Source organism: Acomys minous (genome assembly GCF_964271855.1).
Source record: "Acomys minous genome assembly, chromosome: 10".
Lineage (NCBI taxonomy): Eukaryota > Metazoa > Chordata > Mammalia > Rodentia > Muridae > Acomys > Acomys minous.
The window spans coordinates 71,610,435-71,631,168 of record NC_140491.1 but is presented as its reverse complement, the minus strand read 5'-3'; the positions used below and the strand labels follow the sequence as shown (position 1 = coordinate 71,631,168).

The following is a 20,734-nucleotide window of genomic DNA, read 5'->3' as shown; positions in this document are numbered from 1 at the left end:
TGAAGAATGCTTACTGAGTGAGCTGGCCCTTTTCCGTTTCTGCCTTTCCGTGTCTGGGATATTGGATGCCAGCATCCAGCTAAGTTATGTGTGTGTTAAACATGAATTGAAATGCAATTACAGCTGGCAGTGTGGTTTGAGAGCGGAGTAATAGAGTAAATAAGAAGAGTGACTCAGCCAGCCGCCAGTTCATCTCCTTGGCTTTCTTGCTTGCTGTCATTGAGTGTGACTCATGAGTTCAGCTTCTTGTAGCTCCCTCTGCTTACCTCTTGCTGCCTTCTCTTGTTGGGTCTCTTCAGGGCCTCCTTATTCAAACCCACTTCAGGTGGTCTGAGCAGAGAGTAGGGCTGAGAGGAGCCCACCCAGGGGACTGGTGGAGGCAGCTATGCCAGGACACAGACCAGACTCCTTTCCAAGCCCGAGGAGGGAAATGCAAACTGATCCTCGGATCACTAGATATAGGGCTGTGTCTCAGGGGCGTGGCCTCCTGCTCATCATAGGCACATGGTTTCCACAGCCCTTTTGGTTATATTCATAATCGTGGCCAGTGGCTGGACCTCCCTAGAGTTGGTTGGTTTGGCTTGATTGATGACAGAGCCTCCTCTCTGTTCTGTAGGAGGCATCTAGATGTCTAAGGGTTTTCAGGATCAGTGAGCAGCACATGGCTTGTGAATGTAGACGCCGCAGACCAACCTCAAGTCCCTTCTCAGCAGCTCCTCTCCTGGGACCAGAGCTCTGGAAGAGACTGGCTGCATGCTTAATTAGCAATGATGTATTCAGGGCCACTTTGTGCTGGCCCCAGGCTGGGCTCTGGGAATCAATTAGTGCGGGCATTGGGATAGTCCCTGCCTGGGTGGAACTTACCTTCCCGGTGAGAAGGATATGTGAATAAAGAACTGGCAGAGAGCCTGGCCCCTCCCTCTTCTGTCCCAGATCGTCACCCCCAGGTGTGCCTTCTCCTGCCTGGAGCCTTACTGATAAGGGCCTCCTGCCAGTCTCTCCCTTCTTCTTTTTCTCCTTTTTAAAAAAAAAAAAAAAAATTCATTATTACTTTTTAAAAACTTTATTTAAAGATGTATTTATTTTATGTATATTTATGTATATTGAGTATTTATTTGCACGGATTTATGTGTACCATGTGTGTGCCTGGTGCCCTTGGAGGTCAAAAGAGGGCATTGGATAGAGTGAAACTAGAGTGAAGGATGATTGTGAGCTAATTACGTGGGTCCTGGGAAGTAAACAGGAGTACCACATGCTCTTAACCACTGAGCCAACTCTTCAGTTGCATTAAAAAAATCTGTCTGTCCGTCTGTTCTATCATGTGTCTATCTATCTGTCTATCACCCATCTATATATCTATCTACCTATCATCTATCTGTCTATCATCTATCATTTTATGTTATGGGTGTTTTGCCTGCATGTATGTCTGAGTACCAGTGTGTGCCTAGTGCCCAGAGTCCAGAAGAGGGCCTTGGATTCCCTGGGACTAGAGTTACAGGGGGTTGTAAACCACCATGTGGATGCTGGGAATCAAACCCAAGTCCTCTGGAAGGGCAGCCAGTGCTCCTAACCTTTGAGCCATCTCTCCAGCTCCTAGTCTCTTCCTCTTGTACCCTTGCCCGGACACAAAATCTTGCTGCTGTCCCCTGGATAGACAGACACCACCAGTGCCTTCCCTGAACCCGCTGTCCATTCCCTGGGCTGTCCCGCTGGCCGGCTGTCCCTCCTCCTCATCCTCTCCATCTCTCCACACCTAGTCTCACTTACCGGTGTCCAATTCTTGCTCTCCACCTCGACTCCTAGTGCGGTCACCTGGAATCCAGGCCCATTTCTTTTCTTCCCATGATGTTTGTCTAGTGACTATAGTCCAGCTACTCAGAGAAAAGACCTTGTGGGCCTTCTGTCCTGTGTTTGGTTTTGTTAGTGAAGGTGGACCAGTTGTATCACCTTCTGATCTTGCTGTAGCCCCTTACGGTGAGCATTACTTCTAGCTTGTATTTTATTTCTATATCTTTATAGGATTGTCTTAGGTCATCACATATTCTTACGGAACCCTTGGATCACTCATGTTCTGCCCATTTGCCGCTCTGCTCTCCTGGCTCTCCCCTTTGTAGGTGGAAACACAAGCTAGCCACTAGGGAGAGGGCAGGCTGTCTATCTGACACAGCATTAGATCTGTGCGACTAGACCAAGGCAGGAGACGGGAGCTGTCGGAGCCGAGGCAGAGCCTGCACTGCCCACATTGCAAAGGGGAGAGAGCTGGCTGTGGCTTAACTTCAGCTCTCTCTACTTGGTTCTAGCTCCAGTGCAGAGCAGCCCACAGAGCCTGGGGCTCCTCGCCAGTACCAGACCCCGACAAGGCTGGCCCTGACTCTCCTGTCCTCCCTACACCCACTTCTGTTATCTTACACAAGATGACTTTTCAGTTAACAAATTATGTTTTCTCTGTTACTTATGCCCAGTTGGCTAGTATTTGAGTCTTCTTTTCTAGGTCTGTCATCTGATTTTGCTTTGTTTGTTTTGTTTGTTGAGATAGATTCTCTCTAGTCCTGACTGTTGTGGAGCTCACTATGTGGACCAGGCTGGCCTTGAACTCAGAGATCCTCCTGTTTCTGCTGGAACCAAAGGCATGTGCCACTCTGCCCAGCCCTGTTATCTGATTTTTTTTTCTGTTATCTGATTTTTAAAAATAATCATTATGTTATGAAACATTTAAAATATGTGAGAAAACATCAGGAATACTGTAACAAATGCCTAAGGACCATTGGCAGCATCCTCAAGTCTGAAAAGTTCTCTAGGCTCATGCAGCTTTTTAGTAAAGAAAGAAAAGAAAGGGTTGAAGAATGCACACTGCTCCAAGGTGGCATTGCGTTCCAAGGTGGCATTGCGTTCCAAGGTGGCATTGCGTACCCCAGTGTCTCTCAGGCTTCCAGCTTCGCCTGGGTTCTAGCATAGGTTTGGATTACGTGCTGGGAGGAGTAGGTTTCAGCTGGCTTTCCTGTTCATCACAGGAGAAGAGCTGCATCTCAACTGCAAGGCTCGTGCGCGTGGTGTTTGTGTGCAGCTGCAGGGGCTTCTGCTTTGTGAATGTACTAGAATATAAGTCCGTTGCTTCTGTGGGACGTGGGTTCTTTCTGGTAGTTTCCCACTGCTATGAAGAATATTGCAAATCATATACTTGGGCTTCAAGCAAAAAGTTTCTTCCTGGAAACAGTTTTTGGGTAGTCATGCTGGGTCCTTTGTACCTGCCTGGGTGTAGAGAGGTGTTCTCTGAAGTAATAAGACAGGCGGGGCTCCACTTTGTGGCACAAAAGTTCCAATAGGCTGACTTCCAGTGCACATAGAGTCTCGTCAGATGTTTTCTGTGAATAGAATTCACTGTTATTTTGAATTTGCGTTTCCTTCAGAGGTGAGCTGTTTTCTCCTATGGCTTCTCCAGCTTTCGTTTTTAAAAAGATACTACTACTACTATTGTTGTTGTTGTTGTTGTTGTTGTTGTTGTTGTTGTTGTTAATGACTGATGTTTAGTCTGCATGTATATCTCTGTGAAGGTCCTGATCCCTGGAACTGCAGTTAACAGTTGTGAGCTGCCATGTGGTGTTGGGAATTGCACTCGGGTCCTCTGGAAGAACAGACAGTGCTCTTGACTGCTGAGCCATCTCTGTAGCCCCAGCTTTGTTTCTTAACCTCTCTCATTTGAGGAGTTCTCTGTTTCCTTATTTGGGCTGTTAACCCACATCGGTGGTTATGTACTGCTTACGCTCTTAGCTGTGCGTGTGATACACATGTGTGATGTCTTAGTTAGGGTTCTGCTGCTACGATGAAACACCATGACCAAAAGCAAGCAAGCTGGGGAGAATTTCACGCAGAGTTCCATAAAACAGTCCATCATCAGAAGCAGTGAGGACAGGAACTCAAGCAGGGCAGAAGCTGATGCAGAGGCCATGGAGGGGTGCCGCTCACTGGCTTGTTCCCCTGGCTTGCTCATCCTGCTTTATTGTAGCACCCGGGGGACCACCAGCCCAGGGATGGCTCCAGCCCCAGTGGGCTGGGCCCTCCCCCTTTAATCACTAATTAAGAAATGCCCTACAGCCCACTCTCACAGAGGCATTTTCTCAATTGAGGTTCCCTTCTTTCCAGTGACTCTAGCTTGTGTCAGGTAGAAATGAAACTAGCCAGCGCATGTGTTCTTCGTAGCTTGAGTTTTTTTTATTTTATGGCTGGATGGATAGTCCTGTCAGTGAGTGTGAGGACTTGAGTTTCATCTCCAGAATGCCATATTTTTAAAAAAATGTAAACGGGTGTGTTAGTTATACCCCTCTAAGCCTGGTATTGGGGAGGCAGAGACAGGCAGATCCCTAAGGCTAGCCTACTTGGATAGTTCCAGGCCAATGAGAGACCCTGTTTCAAACATAACAATGGAGGAGCACCTGGGGGATGACAATTGAAGTTGTCATCTGGTCTGTCATGCGCTCACACATGAACACACAAATCTTAGAGGAGTAAAATTCATCAGAATCCTTGTACAAATGCCTACATCTTAAATCATCTTTAATCCGTCTATTAAAGCAAAGGTCTCTCAGTTTCTGCTGAAGGTTTTCAAGTTTTGCTTGAGTAGCTATTTGCTCTGTGGTAGCTAGAGCAGTGTCTTTGCCTCCACTGTAGAGGCCACAGTCGCTCGGTGACTAAGAGGGCTGGCTCTCCTCTGTATGCCCACCAGCTGGCAAACTACTCCCCACAGCTCTGTGAAGGCCTGGGGCCAAGCCCTGACCTGGCCACCTGGGTGTGGTAAAAGCCGGGCACTTGTGGGCCAGGCCTCTTCTCTCAGGCAGCCTCTCCTGAGTCCTAGGGTTTCTGATTCCTACTCTCTGCCAGGAAGAGCTTCGTCAGGGCATGTACACCGCGCACCTTCAGGGATTCTGTTGAGATTAAGGGTCTGCTCCTTTCTATCCTGCCTGGCCCAAAAGGCCATCTTCTCTGAAGCTGCCGTGCTGACACCTAAGCACTGAGTGCGGAAAGCTGCCGAGTGCATACGCTGCCATGCCGGGCACCAGGCTTGCACTGTCTGTCTTCCATTCTTAAAATGTCAGCCATTTGTCAAGTATCTGAGTGCATGTTACTAAGACTTTTGGCTAGATACTTGGGAAGGTGTCCACTGGATAAAATAGGACCCTTGGGTTGAGGGCCAGAGATGACACATGATGCCATGTGCCACATCACATGCTAAGTGTTTTATGGAGACACAGTTCACTTCTCAATGTATTTTAGAATAGTCACAGTGATCTAACAATCACCAATATCTAATCATAGATTCTTGTTTCTGCCTCCCCTGCCTCCCTGCCTCCCCTGCCTCCCCTGCCTCCCCTGCCTCCCTGCCTCCCCTGCCTCCCTGCCTCCCCTGCCTCCCCTGCCTCCCTGCCTCTCCTGCCTCCCCTGCCTCCCTGCCTCCCCTGCCTTCCTGCTTCCCCTGCCTCTCCTGCCTCCCCTGCCTCCCTGCCTCCCCTGCCTCCCTGCCTCCCCTGCCTCCCTGCCTCCCCTGCCTCCCTGCCTCTCCTGCCTCCCCTGCCTCCCTGCCTCCCTGCCTCCCCGCCTCCCTGCCTCCCCTGCCTCCGCTGCCTCCCCGCCTCCCCGCCTCCCCGCCTCCCCGCCTCCCCTGCCTCCCTGCCTCCCCTGCCTCCCCTGCCTCCCTGCCTCCCCGCCTCCCCGCCTCCCTGCCTCCCCTGCCTCCCTGCCTCCCTGCCTCCCTGCCTCCCTGCCTCCCTGCCTCCCTGCCTCCCCGCCTCCCTGCCTCCCTGCCTCCCCTGCCTCCCCTGCCTCCCTGCCTCCCCGCCTCCCTGCCTCCCTGCCTCCCCGCCTCCCTGCCTCCCCTGCCTCCCTGCCTCCCCTGCCTCCCCTTCCTCCCCTGCCTCCCCTGCCTCCCTGCCTCCCCTGCCTCCCCTGCCTCCCTGCCTCCCCTGCCTCCCCTGCCTCCCCTGCTTCCCTGCCTCCCCTGCCTCCCCTGCCTCCCTGCCTCCCCTGCCTCCCCTGCTTCCCTGCCTCCCCTGCCTCCCTGCCTCCCTGCCTCCCCTGCCTCCCTTCCTCCCCTGCCTCCCCTGCCTCTCCTGCCTCCCCTGCCTCCCCTGCCTCCCCGCCTCCCCGCCTCCCTGCCTCCCCTGCCTCCCCTGCTTCCCCTGCCTCCCCTGCTTCCCTGCCTCCCTGCCTCCCCTGCCTCCCCTGCCTCCCTGCCTCCCCTGCCTCCCTGCCTCCCCTGCCTCCCTGCCTCCCCTGCCTCCCCTGCCTCCCTGCCTCCCCTGCCTCCCTGCCTCCCCTGCCTCCCTGCCTCCCCTTCCTCCCCTGCCTCCCCTGCTTCCCTGCCTCCCCTGCCTCCCCTTCCTCCCCTGCCTCCCCTGCTTCCCTGCCTCCCCTGCCTCCCCTTCCTCCCCTGCCTCCCCTGCCTCCCTGCCTCCCTGCCTCCCCTGCCTCCCCTTCCTCCCCTGCCTCCCCTGCCTCCCCTTCCTCCCCTGCCTCTCCTGCCTCCCCTGCCTCCCCTGCCTCCCCTGCCTCCCTGCCTCCCCTGCCTCCCTGCCTCCCCTGCCTCCCCTGCCTCCCCTGCTTCCCTGCCTCCCCTGCCTCCCTGCCTCTCCTGCCTCCCCTGCCTCCCTGCCTCCCCTGCCTTCCTGCCTTCCCTGCCTCCCCTGCCTCCCCTGCCTCCCTGCCTCCCCTGCCTCCCTGCCTCCCCTGCCTCCCCTGCCTCCCTGCCTCCCCTGCCTCCCTGCCTCCCCTGCCTCCCCTGCCTCCCCTGCCTCCCTGCCTCCCCTGCCTCCCTGCCTCCCCTTCCTCCCCTGCCTCCCCTGCCTCCCTGCCTCCCCTGCCTCCCCTGCCTCCCCTGCCTCCCCTTCCTCCCCTGCCTCCCCTGCCTCCCTGCCTCCCCTGCCTCCCCTGCCTCCCCTGCCTCCCCTGCCTCCCCTACCTCTGATGACCACCTCCCTCATTTCTATCCCTAAGGATTGTCTCTTTGAGACATTATAGGAGAATAGAATCACACAGTATGATTGTGGCTGTCTTGTTTCACTTAGCATGATGTTTCTGTGGTGTGTTATATCAGGACTTCATGCCTTTTCATGGCCCAGTAATATTCCACTGTGGATAAATGCATGATGTCCATTAGATGTCAGTGGACATCTGTGTTGTTTCCACCATTCAGTGACTATTGTTAGAAAAAGTGAAAGTCCCAAATGTTCAATTTTACCAAGAAAACCTGCTAGCTTAGAGAGGCAGAGAAAGCACCCAGCTGACTTTTGTATTCAGTTTATAACCTGAAGGAAAATGCCAAAAGCTTGCTAGCTCACTTGATAGCCCTGGAGGAAAAAGCCAAAAGCTCTTTCTTCTTCTCCACAATGTCTTAAATATCCTTCAAAGTCTCTCCTTTCTGTTTAATCTCTGCCATCTGGTTACTTGACCTAGGGTTAACTTTATTAACTCTTCTGTACAGAAAGCTCTTAGATTAAAGGTATGTGCTAGGGCTGAGCCACACCATAATCACCTACTTACAACAAACAGAAAGTTCTTGGATTAAAGGTGTGTGCTAGGGCTGAGCCACACAGAACAAGAAGCAGGTGTTTACATCTCATAATCTCAGGTTCACAATGGGATTAAATATCCTGCAACAAGTGGCTTATTTTATGTACATGTTTTTGTGCGCATGTGTTTTCAGTTCTCTTGAGCATATATACTCAGGGGAGGAATTGCTAAGCCCTACGATGATACTATGAGGAACTGCCCTACTGTTTTCCACAGTGACCATGCCAGGTTACAGTGCCAGCAGGGTTCCACTTTGTCCGTGTCCTTGCAATGTTTGTTATTGTCTTTCTGTCTGTCTGTAATCTCATAGCAGATACGTGGTTTTCTTTGTTTTATTCAGTCCTTACAGACAAGCCTATGGAGACTACACATTAATATTCCCACATTCTGATAAGGTGGAATGAGTCAGTATGACTTTGGGAAATGATGTACATAAGCAGCAGAGGCAGGACTTGAACTCAGATCCAACTCACTCCAAAAATCCCAGTTCTGTTTGCTGGTTTTACAGAGGCTGTGCTGTGCGGTGGGGGTTCCTTCAGCCAAAGCCAGCCACCAGACCGGTCTAGCATGAATCTGTGTTGGGGTGGTGGGAGCCCAGGGAGAGAAGGCATGCTTGAGAAAAGAGTGATAGGGAGCAGGCAGGCAGGCAGGTCACTAGGGATGGGAGGGTGAGGTGTCCTGAGAGAAACCAACCCCGAGGCTGGCAGAAGCTCTCAGCCTGCAGGACAGAGCCATGATGCGTTCCTTTCGTTTCTAAGAAATATTAGTCATTTCAGTAGAAAGCCTGTGACTGACTTAAGCTCTCCAAAATCATGAAAGGATGTAAAAACAGCCAAGAATTTGTGATGCCAGACAAGGGGGCCAGCCCTGCCCTCGACTTCACCTGGGGCGCACCTCCCTGCCTCCTGGTGGGCCCAGCCTGTCTGCCGAATATGAGGCTTCTGCAGTCTGATCTAGCCAAGCTGCCATGTCTGCAGGCTTTTGAACTGTACAACGCCAGCCAGAAGTTGCCCCTGGAATGTCTGCAGAATTTCCTGCCCTCCCCCCCTCACCTTCCACTATTCTGTCTGCCAGATTCTCCTTTGAGTCCTGGGTGGGCCTTCCTGAAGCCCCAGGTGTGAACTGGGTAACCCTGGAGACTGCTCCTCCTCGCCCCCAGGACAATCTGCATTTTAGATGTTTACCTGGGCACCGGCTCTTTACAGGATTTTTTCAAGGTCTAGTCCGGCAGATTTTAAATTTCTTACCTCATCAAGTTAAGCTTACAATTGTTGTTTTTCCTATAAAAGCTGTAAAGTACTCATTGACCCCCCCCAAAAAAAGTGACATACAATAGCAAAGCAGGTTTAAAATGCTCTTATTATGTATTCATTTGCACGTATTTGTGAGTGGTATACATCTGTGTTTTCATGTTTCTGGGTCTGAGAGCATGCGTGGATGAGTGTATGCGTACATGTGCGTACATGTGGATACCCGAGCGCACTCTGCTGCTCTCCTTGATTGCTCTCGCTGACTCTGGAGCTTGCAGTTTCAGCCTGTGTCTAGTCAGCTTGCTGTGGGATTCCCTCGTCTTCATCTTCTGCACACTGAGCTGGAGCAACAGGCTGGGTTTCATGTCCATATGGCTTTTGTGTGGGTTCTGATGACCCAAACTCCAGGCCTCGTGTTTGCCCTGCTGAGGTCTTCTGACTGAGCCATTCCAGGTGGCCGTCACCCTCAGCCCTCAGTATGTCTATATGTATGCACGTGTCCCCACTCTCAGCTATTGGAGTGAACAGCACTTTGCACTGTAGTTTCTAGGTCCTTTTCTGTGCACATCATTCCTAGGCTGCCCTGCAGTCCTAAGAAACGTCTTCTTATTTGTCTTTATGAACAGAGCTCTAGTAAAGACAGGGCAGCTGGTCCCCTCTGACCAGGAACGGAAGTTTGTGTCCCCCTTCCCCCTCAATCCCCCCCCCCACCTCATCTTCTGCAGGAGGGCAGCCTCCCTCCCTGCTGATCTCCAGGTCACTTTCTTGCCATGCAGAAGCCAGGCTGAGCTACTGCTGCTGAGCACACCTCCCTGTCCCCTCCAAGTTGCTGTCTGTCATCCTTTAAAAAAAAGCTTAATGTAAAGCATTGCGTTAACTCATGTTCGTGTGTGTATTGGTCATGTGTCTTTCCCTGTGAAAAATGTGCTTCATGTGGTCCATGAGATGCTTCTCCTTCAGCACTGTCCTCAGCAGGCGGGCCTCAGAAGCCAGGCATCCTCAGTGAAGGGACACTGACTAACTGACCATGTTCCCTGATCACGGGACATGTGTGTGCTTTCAAGGCTTTGGTAAGGATGCCAAACTCAGTTAGCTCTGGCTCTCCCTCTCTTTCTTTTTCTTTTTCTTTCTTTCTTTCTTTCTTTCTTTCTCTCTCTCTCTCTCTCTCTCTCTCTCTATATATATATATATATATATATATATATATATGTTTGTGTTTGTGGAGGTCAGAGGACAACCTGTTGTAGTCACTTCTCTCCTTACACCATGTGGGTCTCAAGGATCAGCCTCAGTTTATCAGGTTTGACAGCAAGCGTCTTTGCCTGCCAAGGCTGCCCCTCTTGTCACCTAGCAGTGATGGCTGTGTCTGTTCTTAGAGCCTCCTTGCACTGAGTGTACCAGCCCCTGCTTTAAATGTCAGCATCAGTTTGAAAAAGCCCCGGTGAGTTCTCCTTTGAGAGCAATGACTTGCCAGGGCCAGTGGTTGCTCACCCTTTGCGTGGGTCTGCACCATTACTGGCGGATGCGTGTAGCCTGCCTTTTGACTAGAGCGTTTGCCTTTTTCTATTGCCTTATGAAAGCTCTCCACACATATTCCCTCATGTGCTTTTTAATACGCCATTTCCCTCTATTCAGCATACCCAGGGCATAGCCCACAGGCATATGTTACCCTTGAACGTACTGTATTTGTGTAGCCAATACTATCCTCTCTGTGCCTCGGTCTCCTTATCTATACACAAAATTGCAGAAACTATTATGTATTCATTTGCAGTTTTAGCTCGTCATGCGTTGCTGTGTGAACTGTTGTGGTCCATGAATTACTTATACTGGTGATTTAAGGAGAATAAATAATGTGTGGTGAAATAAAACTGAGGGAAAAGGCATCCGGACCTCAGATGGACCAACATGCTACCTCTCCCTAGGCTGTAGCTCAGAATCTTCCTGGTTTCAGTGAGATTAATCTTTCCCTTGTCTCCCTGGCCTGAAAATCTATGGTATGCACCTCTTTCTGGGCTTCTGAAGAGCCTAAGGACACCTGGGTCTCATGGCTGTAGAGATCTTTCAAACCATTCAACTTCCCCCTTAGACTCAGGTCTTACAAAATAAGGAAATAGTTTGATGTGAAAATTTGTGTTGCTGTGTCTCAGTCTGTTTTCAGCTGCTATGACAGAATGCCACAGACTGGATGTTTATAAACAGTGGAAGTTCTTTTGCACTGGGTTCTTGAGATTGGGAAGTCTAAAATGGAGGGATCATGTCTCATGAAGGCTTTCTTGTGGTGTCTTAATGTAGCAAATGTCACATGATGGAGGTTCACAGGGAAAGTATGAGGTAAGCATCCCACTGCCACAGCATCTCACCCATGACAACATCAAGAACCTCTCTCCAAGGGCAGAGCCCATTTGGTCTAGGCCACACCTCTTCGTCCTCACAGCACAGTGGCTTTGGAGGAGACACTGAACCACAGCAGTTTCACACCCCTGCTATCAAAGCAAAACCCTCAGAGCTGCTGTGTCTCCAAATGTGCCTCAAGCGTCCCTGCATCTGTAGCCTTCAACACCTAGTTGGTGCATCCAGCTTCCCGTCAGCATAGTGAGAGCTGGAGAGTCTTTAATGTGGCTCTCCCTGTCTGCCTGGGTCCTTCTCCTGCATTATGGAGAAGCCTGCTGGTGGCTTGTCAGATGTCCTGAAGGCATTTTCCCAGGCAGTGGTCCCAGGTGTCTGGGTTTGGCCCTGAAGTTGAGCACACCGAATGACTTGGAGTAAGTTTGCTGCTACACACGTGTACAGTTATCTAAACTGAGGTGGAGGTGGAGGGGATTCCCTATGTCATTTGCTGTTAGGGCCCTTCAGTGAAAAGCTACAGGTGGCTTGCTTAGACCAGAGCCCAGCAGACAGTACACTGTCAGCAGACTGCTGCCTTGCACCCAGTCCCCAGCCGGTTCGAGAGCATCCCACTAGGCTCTGGTCCTTCATATCAAGATTTAGCTGCTTGATATGCCCAGCGGAAAGTCGCTCCAACACTGCTCAAAGGGCTGCTGGAAGCCTGGGATAATCACTCTTCCTGGCTGCAAAAGGCAACTGTAGCAAGACTTTTCTACTTTGTAGGTTCTTATTTTTCTTACCCTTTATCCTCCTCTACCATTACATAGGAGAGAAAGAAAGAAAGAAAGAAAGAAAGGAAGGAAGGAAGGAAGGAAGGAAGGAAAAGAAAGAGGAGGGAGGGAAAGAGATCCTTAAATCTAATTTTTTTCTTTTTGTTTCTTTATTGCTTGTAGCTGGTCTTGGCTACTTTGTGGGTTCTTTTTTCCACACCCTTTATCCCCCCTCCTGTTTCACCTCCTATCACTAGATAGGAGATAAATAATATAATATAATATAATATAATATAATATAATATAATATAATATATGGAGAGAGATATTTTTGAACCTAGTTTCTTCCTGTTTCTTCTTTGAGTACCACTACTAACAAACTGCAATTAATCCCCTGAATGACCAACAACCACCAACTTTACCTTTCCGGGTTCTAGCATGTATATACCCTCTGAAAATTCCCCAGAATTCCAACATAACATAATTGTAGAAACAATCTGCAACTGGCAAAACCACGCACTTGTTAGAGCATGAGGCTCATCATAGTCAGCTGCTGTGAAGCAGCCCCATATCCCTACACCTTGGATTAAAATGAAGATATATTCTTAAAAGATTTCTATGGTTTTTAAAGATATTCTAGATTTCTCCCAAGAATTCCAGAAGCTATATTTCCCCATTTCTTTTAAGCCATTAATTATGTTGGGTGTAGCAGGAAATTATAAACAGAGACATATTTAATGAACTAAGCACTTTTCCAGTCAGTGGTCAAGGTTTTCAGGAGACCACTCTTCTTCAGTTCTAATCTTTATAAATTTTATAATTTTGATGGTATCTGCAGCTTTCCATTTCCTGTGGAAATATGAACAAGTCCTCACCCCCACTTCAGAACTTTTACTGACTTCGATTCTGATGTTGTTGTTTTTTTGTTTTGTTTAGTTTTGTTTGTTTTTTGAGACAGGGTTTTTCTGTGTAGCCTTGGCTGTCCTGGACTCCCTTTGTAGACCAGGTTGGCCTCGAACTCATAGCAATCCACCTGCCTCTGCCTCCCAAGTGCTGGAATTAAAGGCATGTACCACCATACTTGGCTCTTGATGTTAACACATCCTTATAATATTTGTAGTGATTTAACTTATCCCTTGGCTGAAATAGCTTGTACTTTTTGCTGTGGGGCCTCGGGCTAGGCCCTCAAGTCTGTTTCCCAATGGTAGAAAATTATCTTGAATATCTCTTTCAAACTCATTGGTCCAGTAGCAATACTTGCCACATTACCTGGATGCCCCTGGAAGCCTAGGCCTTCTTTCTAGTTTATATTTAGAAAAATCATTGCCCTTAGAGATGCCTTGTTCACTATTTTGTTGCAAAGACCCATAATTTTTCTTGCAAATTTCCCACAAAGTATGAGGCATTTTTGGATCTGAGACCTTTAGCAGATTGTTCACAGTCTCTTTGCAAATGACCATGTTTGCTGCAATTGAAGCACTGGGAATTTTGATATCAGAGACCTCTAACTATATTTGACCTATTATACTAGCATGGTACGCGTTAGAACCAATATCAGTCATATCGCTTATTCATTCATCTATAGATGCTGCTCATGCCTTTAATGGTATAATACCTTTTTTACATTCAGTATTTGCATTTTCATACACTAAGGTCTCTATCAACACCTGTCTTGTGTCAGGGTCTGATATGGCTGTGTTCACTGCTAAGTCTAATCTTTGTTTTTAAAAAAAAAAATCAGTGTAGGCTTCTCTAAAAGCCTTGTGTTATCTTTGTAAATGAGGTGGCTAACCCACTAACCCTGGCTCCTCAACTTTGTCCCAAGCTCTTAAAGTCACTAAGTGACATTGCTCTATAGTAGCATCATCAAATTGAATCTGTTCTTGTATAGTGGACTATTGCCCTTTGCCTAGCAACCGATCTTTTACTATGTTCATTCCCCTGGCTCTATTTCACTGTTCTATATTCATGACTTCTTCCCTCCACCATGTTAACTATAACAGCTGTGGTCTGGCCTCTGTACAGCTGTTACCAGTCCCTTCCAGTCTTGGAGAATAATTCTGTTTGGAGTAGCCCAGTTAATCAGAATTGATTTCACATAAGGTGAATGCATGCCATGTGAAACCACAGCCTCTTTAAATGCCTTAGAGCTATCATTTCTATAGGATGCCATCCTACCTTGTCCTAACCTTCTTCCACACCATTAGCAGTTCCTGGGGTTGTGGATGGTGGTGATCGTAACCCAATCATCCTTCCTCCCACTCTGGCGTAGCTGGTTCAAGACGAACCCTTTCTTTCGAACAGGCTGTTTCATCAGGTTGTCCACCTGCTTTTTCAGATTTTCTCTGACCCAGCCACCCTCCAGCAAGGTTTCTTTCCCTCTTTCCTCCTGTTTTTATTCTCTGTTTCCCAGTGCTTCCACCTCCACTTATAACCTCTCCAGATGCATTGCCAACTCTGTAATCCTTTCAGAAAAGAGAGTAGAGTGACCCCTTTTGTTTTCCTATTTCAGGCATTTTGTTTTGTTTTGTTTTGTTTCTCAGGCCCCTCCATTTCCACACACAGTTTTTTAACTGCTCAGTAAGTCTTTCAAACTTTTTTGAAACTATATACAAAGAAGAAAATGAAAGAAAAGAAAAAAAACCAACAACAGAACGTCCCCTCTGGGTGCAAAGCAGAGGATATCTCAGCAGTAGCAGCTGCAGTAAATGTTTTGCTGGTGTCTCGAAACAAAAATCCATTCCTTTATCCCCTGCTGTTTCTTCTATGGTGTTTGAAATCAGCTTCCCCATTTTTACCCTTAACTTTTGAGCTCCACATTGAGGTGCCACTTGTAGCTAGTCTTTGCTACTTTGTGGGTCCTTCTTTTTTCACCCTTTATCCTCCTAGTTTCACTTTCCCTAGGAGAGACAGAAGGGTTGGGGGGGGGGAGGGGGAGAGAAAGGTGGGGGAGGAAGAGAAATCCTTGAATCTAATTTCTTTCTTCTTGTTTTTTTCTTTGGGCACCACTACTAACAAACTGCAACCAACTCCCCTGATCCACCAACAACCACCAAAACCACCTATTGGGGCTCTAGCATTTATATATCTGAAGAGTTCGCAGATTTCCAGATGTCACAAAATTGCAGAAACTATTGGTGGCAAAGCCATGCCTCTGCTAGAGCACAAGGCAGATCATAGTCAGCTGCTGTGGAGCAGCCCCATGTCCCTACATCTGGGATTAAATCAAAGACGTATTCTTATAATATTTCTGTGTTTTTAAAAGAAACAAAAATCCCAGAATTCTCACTATGGGCAACCCATGAACTCAAGCCAAGGAAGGAATGGGGACGGTGGGCCTGTGAGGTCTGTATAACCTTGCTGTCCCTGTCACCCCCCTCTCAAGATTTAGGGTACCTGAAGGTAGACGTTTGCAATGGAGAAGGCTGGAATCAGCTGCGTGAGCTACCAAGACATAGTCAGCAGTTGGCAGATGTGTTGATACCGTCTAGCAAGGCATGATGAGATCATGTGCTGCTAGAAGAGCCAATGATTCTGGTACAGTAACTGTCATCCTTTGTCCAGGTCTCTGACTTTTGCAAATTAGAATGTGCCTTTATTTTAACAAACCAATACATGCATACACAGTATGATAGTGGCACATGGCTTTAATCCCAGCACTTGGGAGGCAGAGGCAGGAGGCTCTTGGAGTTCAAAGCCAACCTGGTCTACAGAGAGAGTTCTAGGATAACCAGGACTACACAGAGAAACCCTATCTTGAAAACAAACAAACAAACAAACAAACAAGAAAACCAAAAAGCCAAAGCTAGGCCAGGCATGATGGCACACGCCTTTAGTTCCAACACTCAGGAGGCAGAGGCAGACAGATGCCCGTGAGTTTGAGGCCAGCCTAGCTTACATAGTGAGTTCCAGGCCAGCCAGGGCTACCGAGAGATGCTGTCTTAAAGAGTCAAAGCTTCTGGCTCACATCAGCACTCAGGAAGCTGAGGCAAGAGGATCATCAAGAGTTTAAAGTCCACCTGGGCCACAAAGTGAGATCCTGCCTCAATAGAATGAACCAGAACAACAAAATGAAAACCTAAAAATACAAAACAAAGCAAATCATGGACGCCTGCCAAAGGCTTATGAGAGAAGATGTCCATCCAGACTTTCCAGGGGCAGCTGCTTCTCCACTCTGAGGTGTTTTGTTTTGTTTTTCCCTCTGCTACTTTATCTCAGTAGTTTGGTGATGCTGTTTCTTTCTTGAGTTGCCTATTTCAGATGTTCTGTGTTCTTGTCGTCGCCCATGTAAAGCAGTGTCACAGATTTCTGGTACATTTCTACCTAGCAGTCACATCTGTGACAGTGTGAACACTGGGTACCACTGAGGAAACTGGTGTCCTCAGGGTACCTGCTGACTCTAAGCCTGGGCGCTGAAGACAAGTCAGTCTCCTTCAGACCTGGAGGCATGGATCAGGAGCAGCCTTGCTGGGGTCAAGGCAGGGAACAGACACAGTGCACAGAGCAGCGGCCACATGTTGGGCAGCAGGCATCTTGTAGAGTGGTGAGCTGGGAAGAGGGTGGGTAAGCCTCCTGCTTAGGCTGGTGCGTTCAGTCCTGGGAATGACACTGCTTAGGAAAGCTGCATGAAGCATGGCTTCTTACACTTGCCTCTGGTTAACTGGTTGCCTCACTCACCCATCCCTCTAGTGAGTTTCCATTGAGCCTCCTTGAATCAGGCACAAGTTTTTGTTTTGTTGTTGTTGTTGTTTTAGAGACAGGGTTTCTCTATGTTATCTTGACTATCCTGGACTCGCTTTGTAGACCAGGCTGGCCTCGAACTCCCAGCGATCCACCTGCCTCTGTCTCCCAAGTGCTGGGATTAAAGGCATGTGCCATCACGCCCAGCAATCAGACAGTTCTTGGTCCTGGTAAATGGTAGGGGAGAGTTCATGTCTGAAAAAGCAGATTGAGTCCTGGAGATGGTACAGGAATCTCGGGGCCAGAGATCACAATTAACCCCCATGAGATAAGTTAGGACTTTGTGAGTGATGGTGTGACATTGTGTTAAGTACCTGGCTCCACATCAGCCCCAGGGTCCTCATAGTCTAGAAGCACTGAGTCATCTTTGCACCACGTCTCACCTGAGAGTGCGCTAGCATCTGTAGCACCTCCCGTGACCCCTGGGAAGGGCTATGTGCCTGCTTTACATAGAACATGGGCTGACTGATGTCACTGGGTTTTAAGTTCGGATCTGCCTCTGGGTTTCACGCTGCCTGTTCCCTGGTAGGTATCCTGGTTCTCTTTCCTATCCCCACAACTATTAGCTCATCTGGCTTGGGGGAGACACCCAGGTTAACGTGCAGCTTTGTGTGAGTGGGTTGAAAAGTGCAACAGAGACCATGGGGACTATAGCTTAGGCCACTCCCTAACTGTTGCTTCCCTGGCCCCTCCCTCATGCAGCCCTCAGGTTGGATTTGGCACCGCACCATAATAACCTTTCTTTTCTTACCCTCGGATTTGCTAACTGACAGTTGTTTGGTCTGAGAAATAAGTGTTTTTTTCTTGTTGGCTGGCCTTCGGTTTTTCTGGGGCAGCTTCCAGGTGGCAGCTGGGGCGGGTTTGGGAATGGAGTAGAAATCTCGTGTGTGTGTGTGTGTGTGTGTGTGTGTGTGTGTGTGTGTGTGTGTGTGTGTCAGAGTCAGAGGCTGTTGACAATTTACAGCACTGTCCTTGGAATAGGGCCACTTTCAGCTGTCCTCCAGGAAGGCCAGGAGCTCATCAGATCAAGGCTCATTTCCCTGTGCACAGCTAGCCATGGCTCAGTCATAAGATGGGCTGCTTGAAGCCTGCTCCGTGTCTGTGCCATACTCGAAGCTGCTCCAAGGGTCTCCTGGCCGCTCTGTTGTGATGTCGGGCAGCTGTGTGACATAGCAAGTTGTAGGCTCCTCTCTCCAGTCCCCTTGTCAACTCTGTGTACCCAGTACTCACCACTGGATGTCATGCTAAAACTCACCCAACCCAGTGAGGCAAGTAAAGGCTCACTTTACCCTGGAGTGTGTAAGGAAAGTCGAGAAGGGCTTCCTAGTGAGACTAAGATGGAATCAACTGAGTCTAGTTTATATTCCTATCATGATGTGGTTTCTGACTTTGAATTCCACTTTGTACCAAGAAGGTGCAGTGTGAGCCAGTTTCCTGACCTACAACTCCAGCCCCCAACAGAACCCCCTGACTGACTCCCTCTGGCTCCCATGGGCAGGAGGTCACATCATCTCCACCACAGGGTGTGCCCCTCGCAGGTGCATTTCAACCCCATGGGGCTTTCTTCTGTGCCCTGTGCCCGCCCTCGAGTAAGTGGCAGCAAACAGCCTAATGTGCTGACCGCCCAATCCCTTTGCAGCCCATTACAACAAAAGCTATTCTTCCCTCATTAGAACCATTTCTGTCAGGGTGTCTTTAATCAACGGCTTCCCCAGGGACAGTATTTTTAGAAGTTGTATTTTTCATAGTCTCCCCTTTTCCCTTTTGGAACTGTTCTTCCCTGTGCCGAGTGTGGTGCACTAATGAGATGCCGGGAGAGTTGGGGCCAGTGCTAATTGGAATAGGTAGAGACGCTGCCCGTGCACGTCCAGTTCCACCTCGTCTTACCCGTGACCCTCTTCTCCATCTCCCTGCTGCAGGTTGCGCAGACAGCAGATGGCGTGGATGCTGACCTTTGGAAGGACGGCTTATTCAAGTCCAAGGTTACCAGATACCTATGTTTCACAAGATCATTTTCCAAAGAAAATGTGAGTCTGGTGGCGGTTCCCATTTGCTGAGTGGGCAGGACTTAATTTACATTCCTGGTTGGGGTTTCCTCTCTTTTTCGTGTGTGGTTTATGTTCATTGCTGTATTAATTTATCTGTGGTTTCAGTGAACAGGCCGGAATCAGCAGCCAGCACCGTGTTTCATTTATTAACAACGTTATTAACCACATCCCCAAAGCACAGTGAATTCCATTAAGATGTGATCTCCAAAGGACACCAGGAGATTTCTCTCACTGCTCTCTCTCTCTCATTGGACTATTATTCCTGCAAGTGACAACACACTGGGACAGTGGAGAGAGGGTCTTCCAGGGTAGTAGAAGAGACCTGTATACAGGGAGGTACCCCATGCCTGTCCCCAGGCATGACATGGCCTTGTTTCTGAAGCGCCTCTGTGTGGCATGGGGCATTTCATCATCACAGAGAGGCGTCTCCCTGTGTACGTGAACTACATGAACACATATGTACATGAGCACACGAACTAGGGAACTTTAAAGATACTTGTAAAAGCTTTCCCAGTGAGGCATTTTAGCAGAAAAAGGGCTACCTTGTGTGAGGCCAGCCTGTGCCTGTACCTCATTTCCTAAGATGATTTACCACTTTATTTTTTGGTTTCTCTGTCTTGTTTTTTCAAGACAGGGTTTCTCTGTATAACTACCTTGGCTATCCTGGACTCGTTTTGTAGACCAGGCTGGCCTTGAACTCACAGAGATCTGCTTGCCTCTGCCTCCTGAGAGCTGGGATTAAAGGTGTGTGCTGCCACACTCAGCTCCGGTCTCCTACTTTTATTTCCTTCCATGATAGTGAAGTCATTGCCCCAGGATGGGAGTGGGTGGGTGGGTGGATAATTTATCTCTTCTAATTCAGATACTTATTTTTGGAAATATTTTTTGCCAATTTATAAATTTAATTATAATGCTACTATAGGTTGTAGTTTTCAAAAAACACAATATAAAATGTGCTGAATAAAAGGAAAGAAGCCTTCTTTATCATCATAGCCTGCCTGACCGTCACAGCCCTCCTCTCCATCACAGCCTCCCTCTCCATCACAGCCTCCCTGACCATCACAGCCTCCCTGACCATCACAGCCTCCCTGACCATCACAGCCTCCCTCTCCATCACAGCCTCCCTGACCATCACAGCCTCCCTCTCCATCACAGCCTCCCTCTCCATCACAGCCTCCCTGACCATCACAGCCTCCCTCTTCATCACAGCCTCCCTGACCATCACAGCCTCCCTGACCATCACAGCCTCCCTGACCATCACAGCCTCCCTGACCATCACAGCCTCCCTGACCATCACAGCCTCCCTCTCCATCACAGCCTCCCTGACCATCACAGCCTCCCTGACCATCACAGCCTCCCTGACCATCACAGCCTCATTGTCCACCACAGCCTTTTTCTCTGTCACAGCCAGTATCTTCATCATAACCCTCCAGCCTCAGGTCCCACTGACAGGTGCAGGTTTGTCCCTTCAGCAATTCTGGATGTAGATTGTCATGCTCACACACCACCTGTTGCTCATTGGTAATTCTTTGTTCTGAATATTGTTCCTAACATGTTCAGGGTGTGGGGTGAAGTCATCCCATTAAGTTCTCCCTCTAATTACAAGAGCAATACATTTGCTGCTTGTAAAGTATAGAGTTTATGACTGAATAGGGGAATCTTTTTACTACCAGCCTTTGAATGCATTTTCAATATCAGGATGGTGGCAGCTGTGCCAGACAGAGTAGGCACCTGTACAGGGCTTGTGGTATGTCTGCACAGATCCTTTGAGTTTACTGTAGCCTGAGGAGACTCCACAGAGCATAGGTGAAGTGTCATCACTTTACCAGATGCTGAGCTCATGAGCTTATCGGTAGATGCATTAACTATCCTTTCCACCTGCACCCTCATGCAGCTGCACCCTCATGTACCTGTACCCTCATGCACTTGCACCCTTATGCACCTGTACCCTTATGCACCTGCACCCTCATGCACCTGTACCTTCGTGTATCCTCCTCAGGCCCCCTGTTGCTGGATTCTACCCAAATGCCTTTGAAAGCTA

General features: G+C 48.9%; 1 protein-coding gene across 5 annotated transcripts in view; it reads left to right on the top strand.

Annotated features, from left to right (window-relative positions):
* MVB12B (multivesicular body subunit 12B) overlaps positions 1-20,734 on the top strand; it is a 163,771-nt gene that overhangs the window by 31,101 nt on the left and 111,936 nt on the right. For all 5 annotated transcript variants that reach the window (XM_084797664.1, XM_084797663.1, XM_084797667.1 and 2 more), the window contains exon 3: positions 18,565-18,672. In XM_084797664.1, coding sequence (XP_084653790.1) covers positions 18,565-18,672 — 108 coding nt within the window. The remainder of the gene's footprint in view (positions 1-18,564; positions 18,673-20,734) is intronic.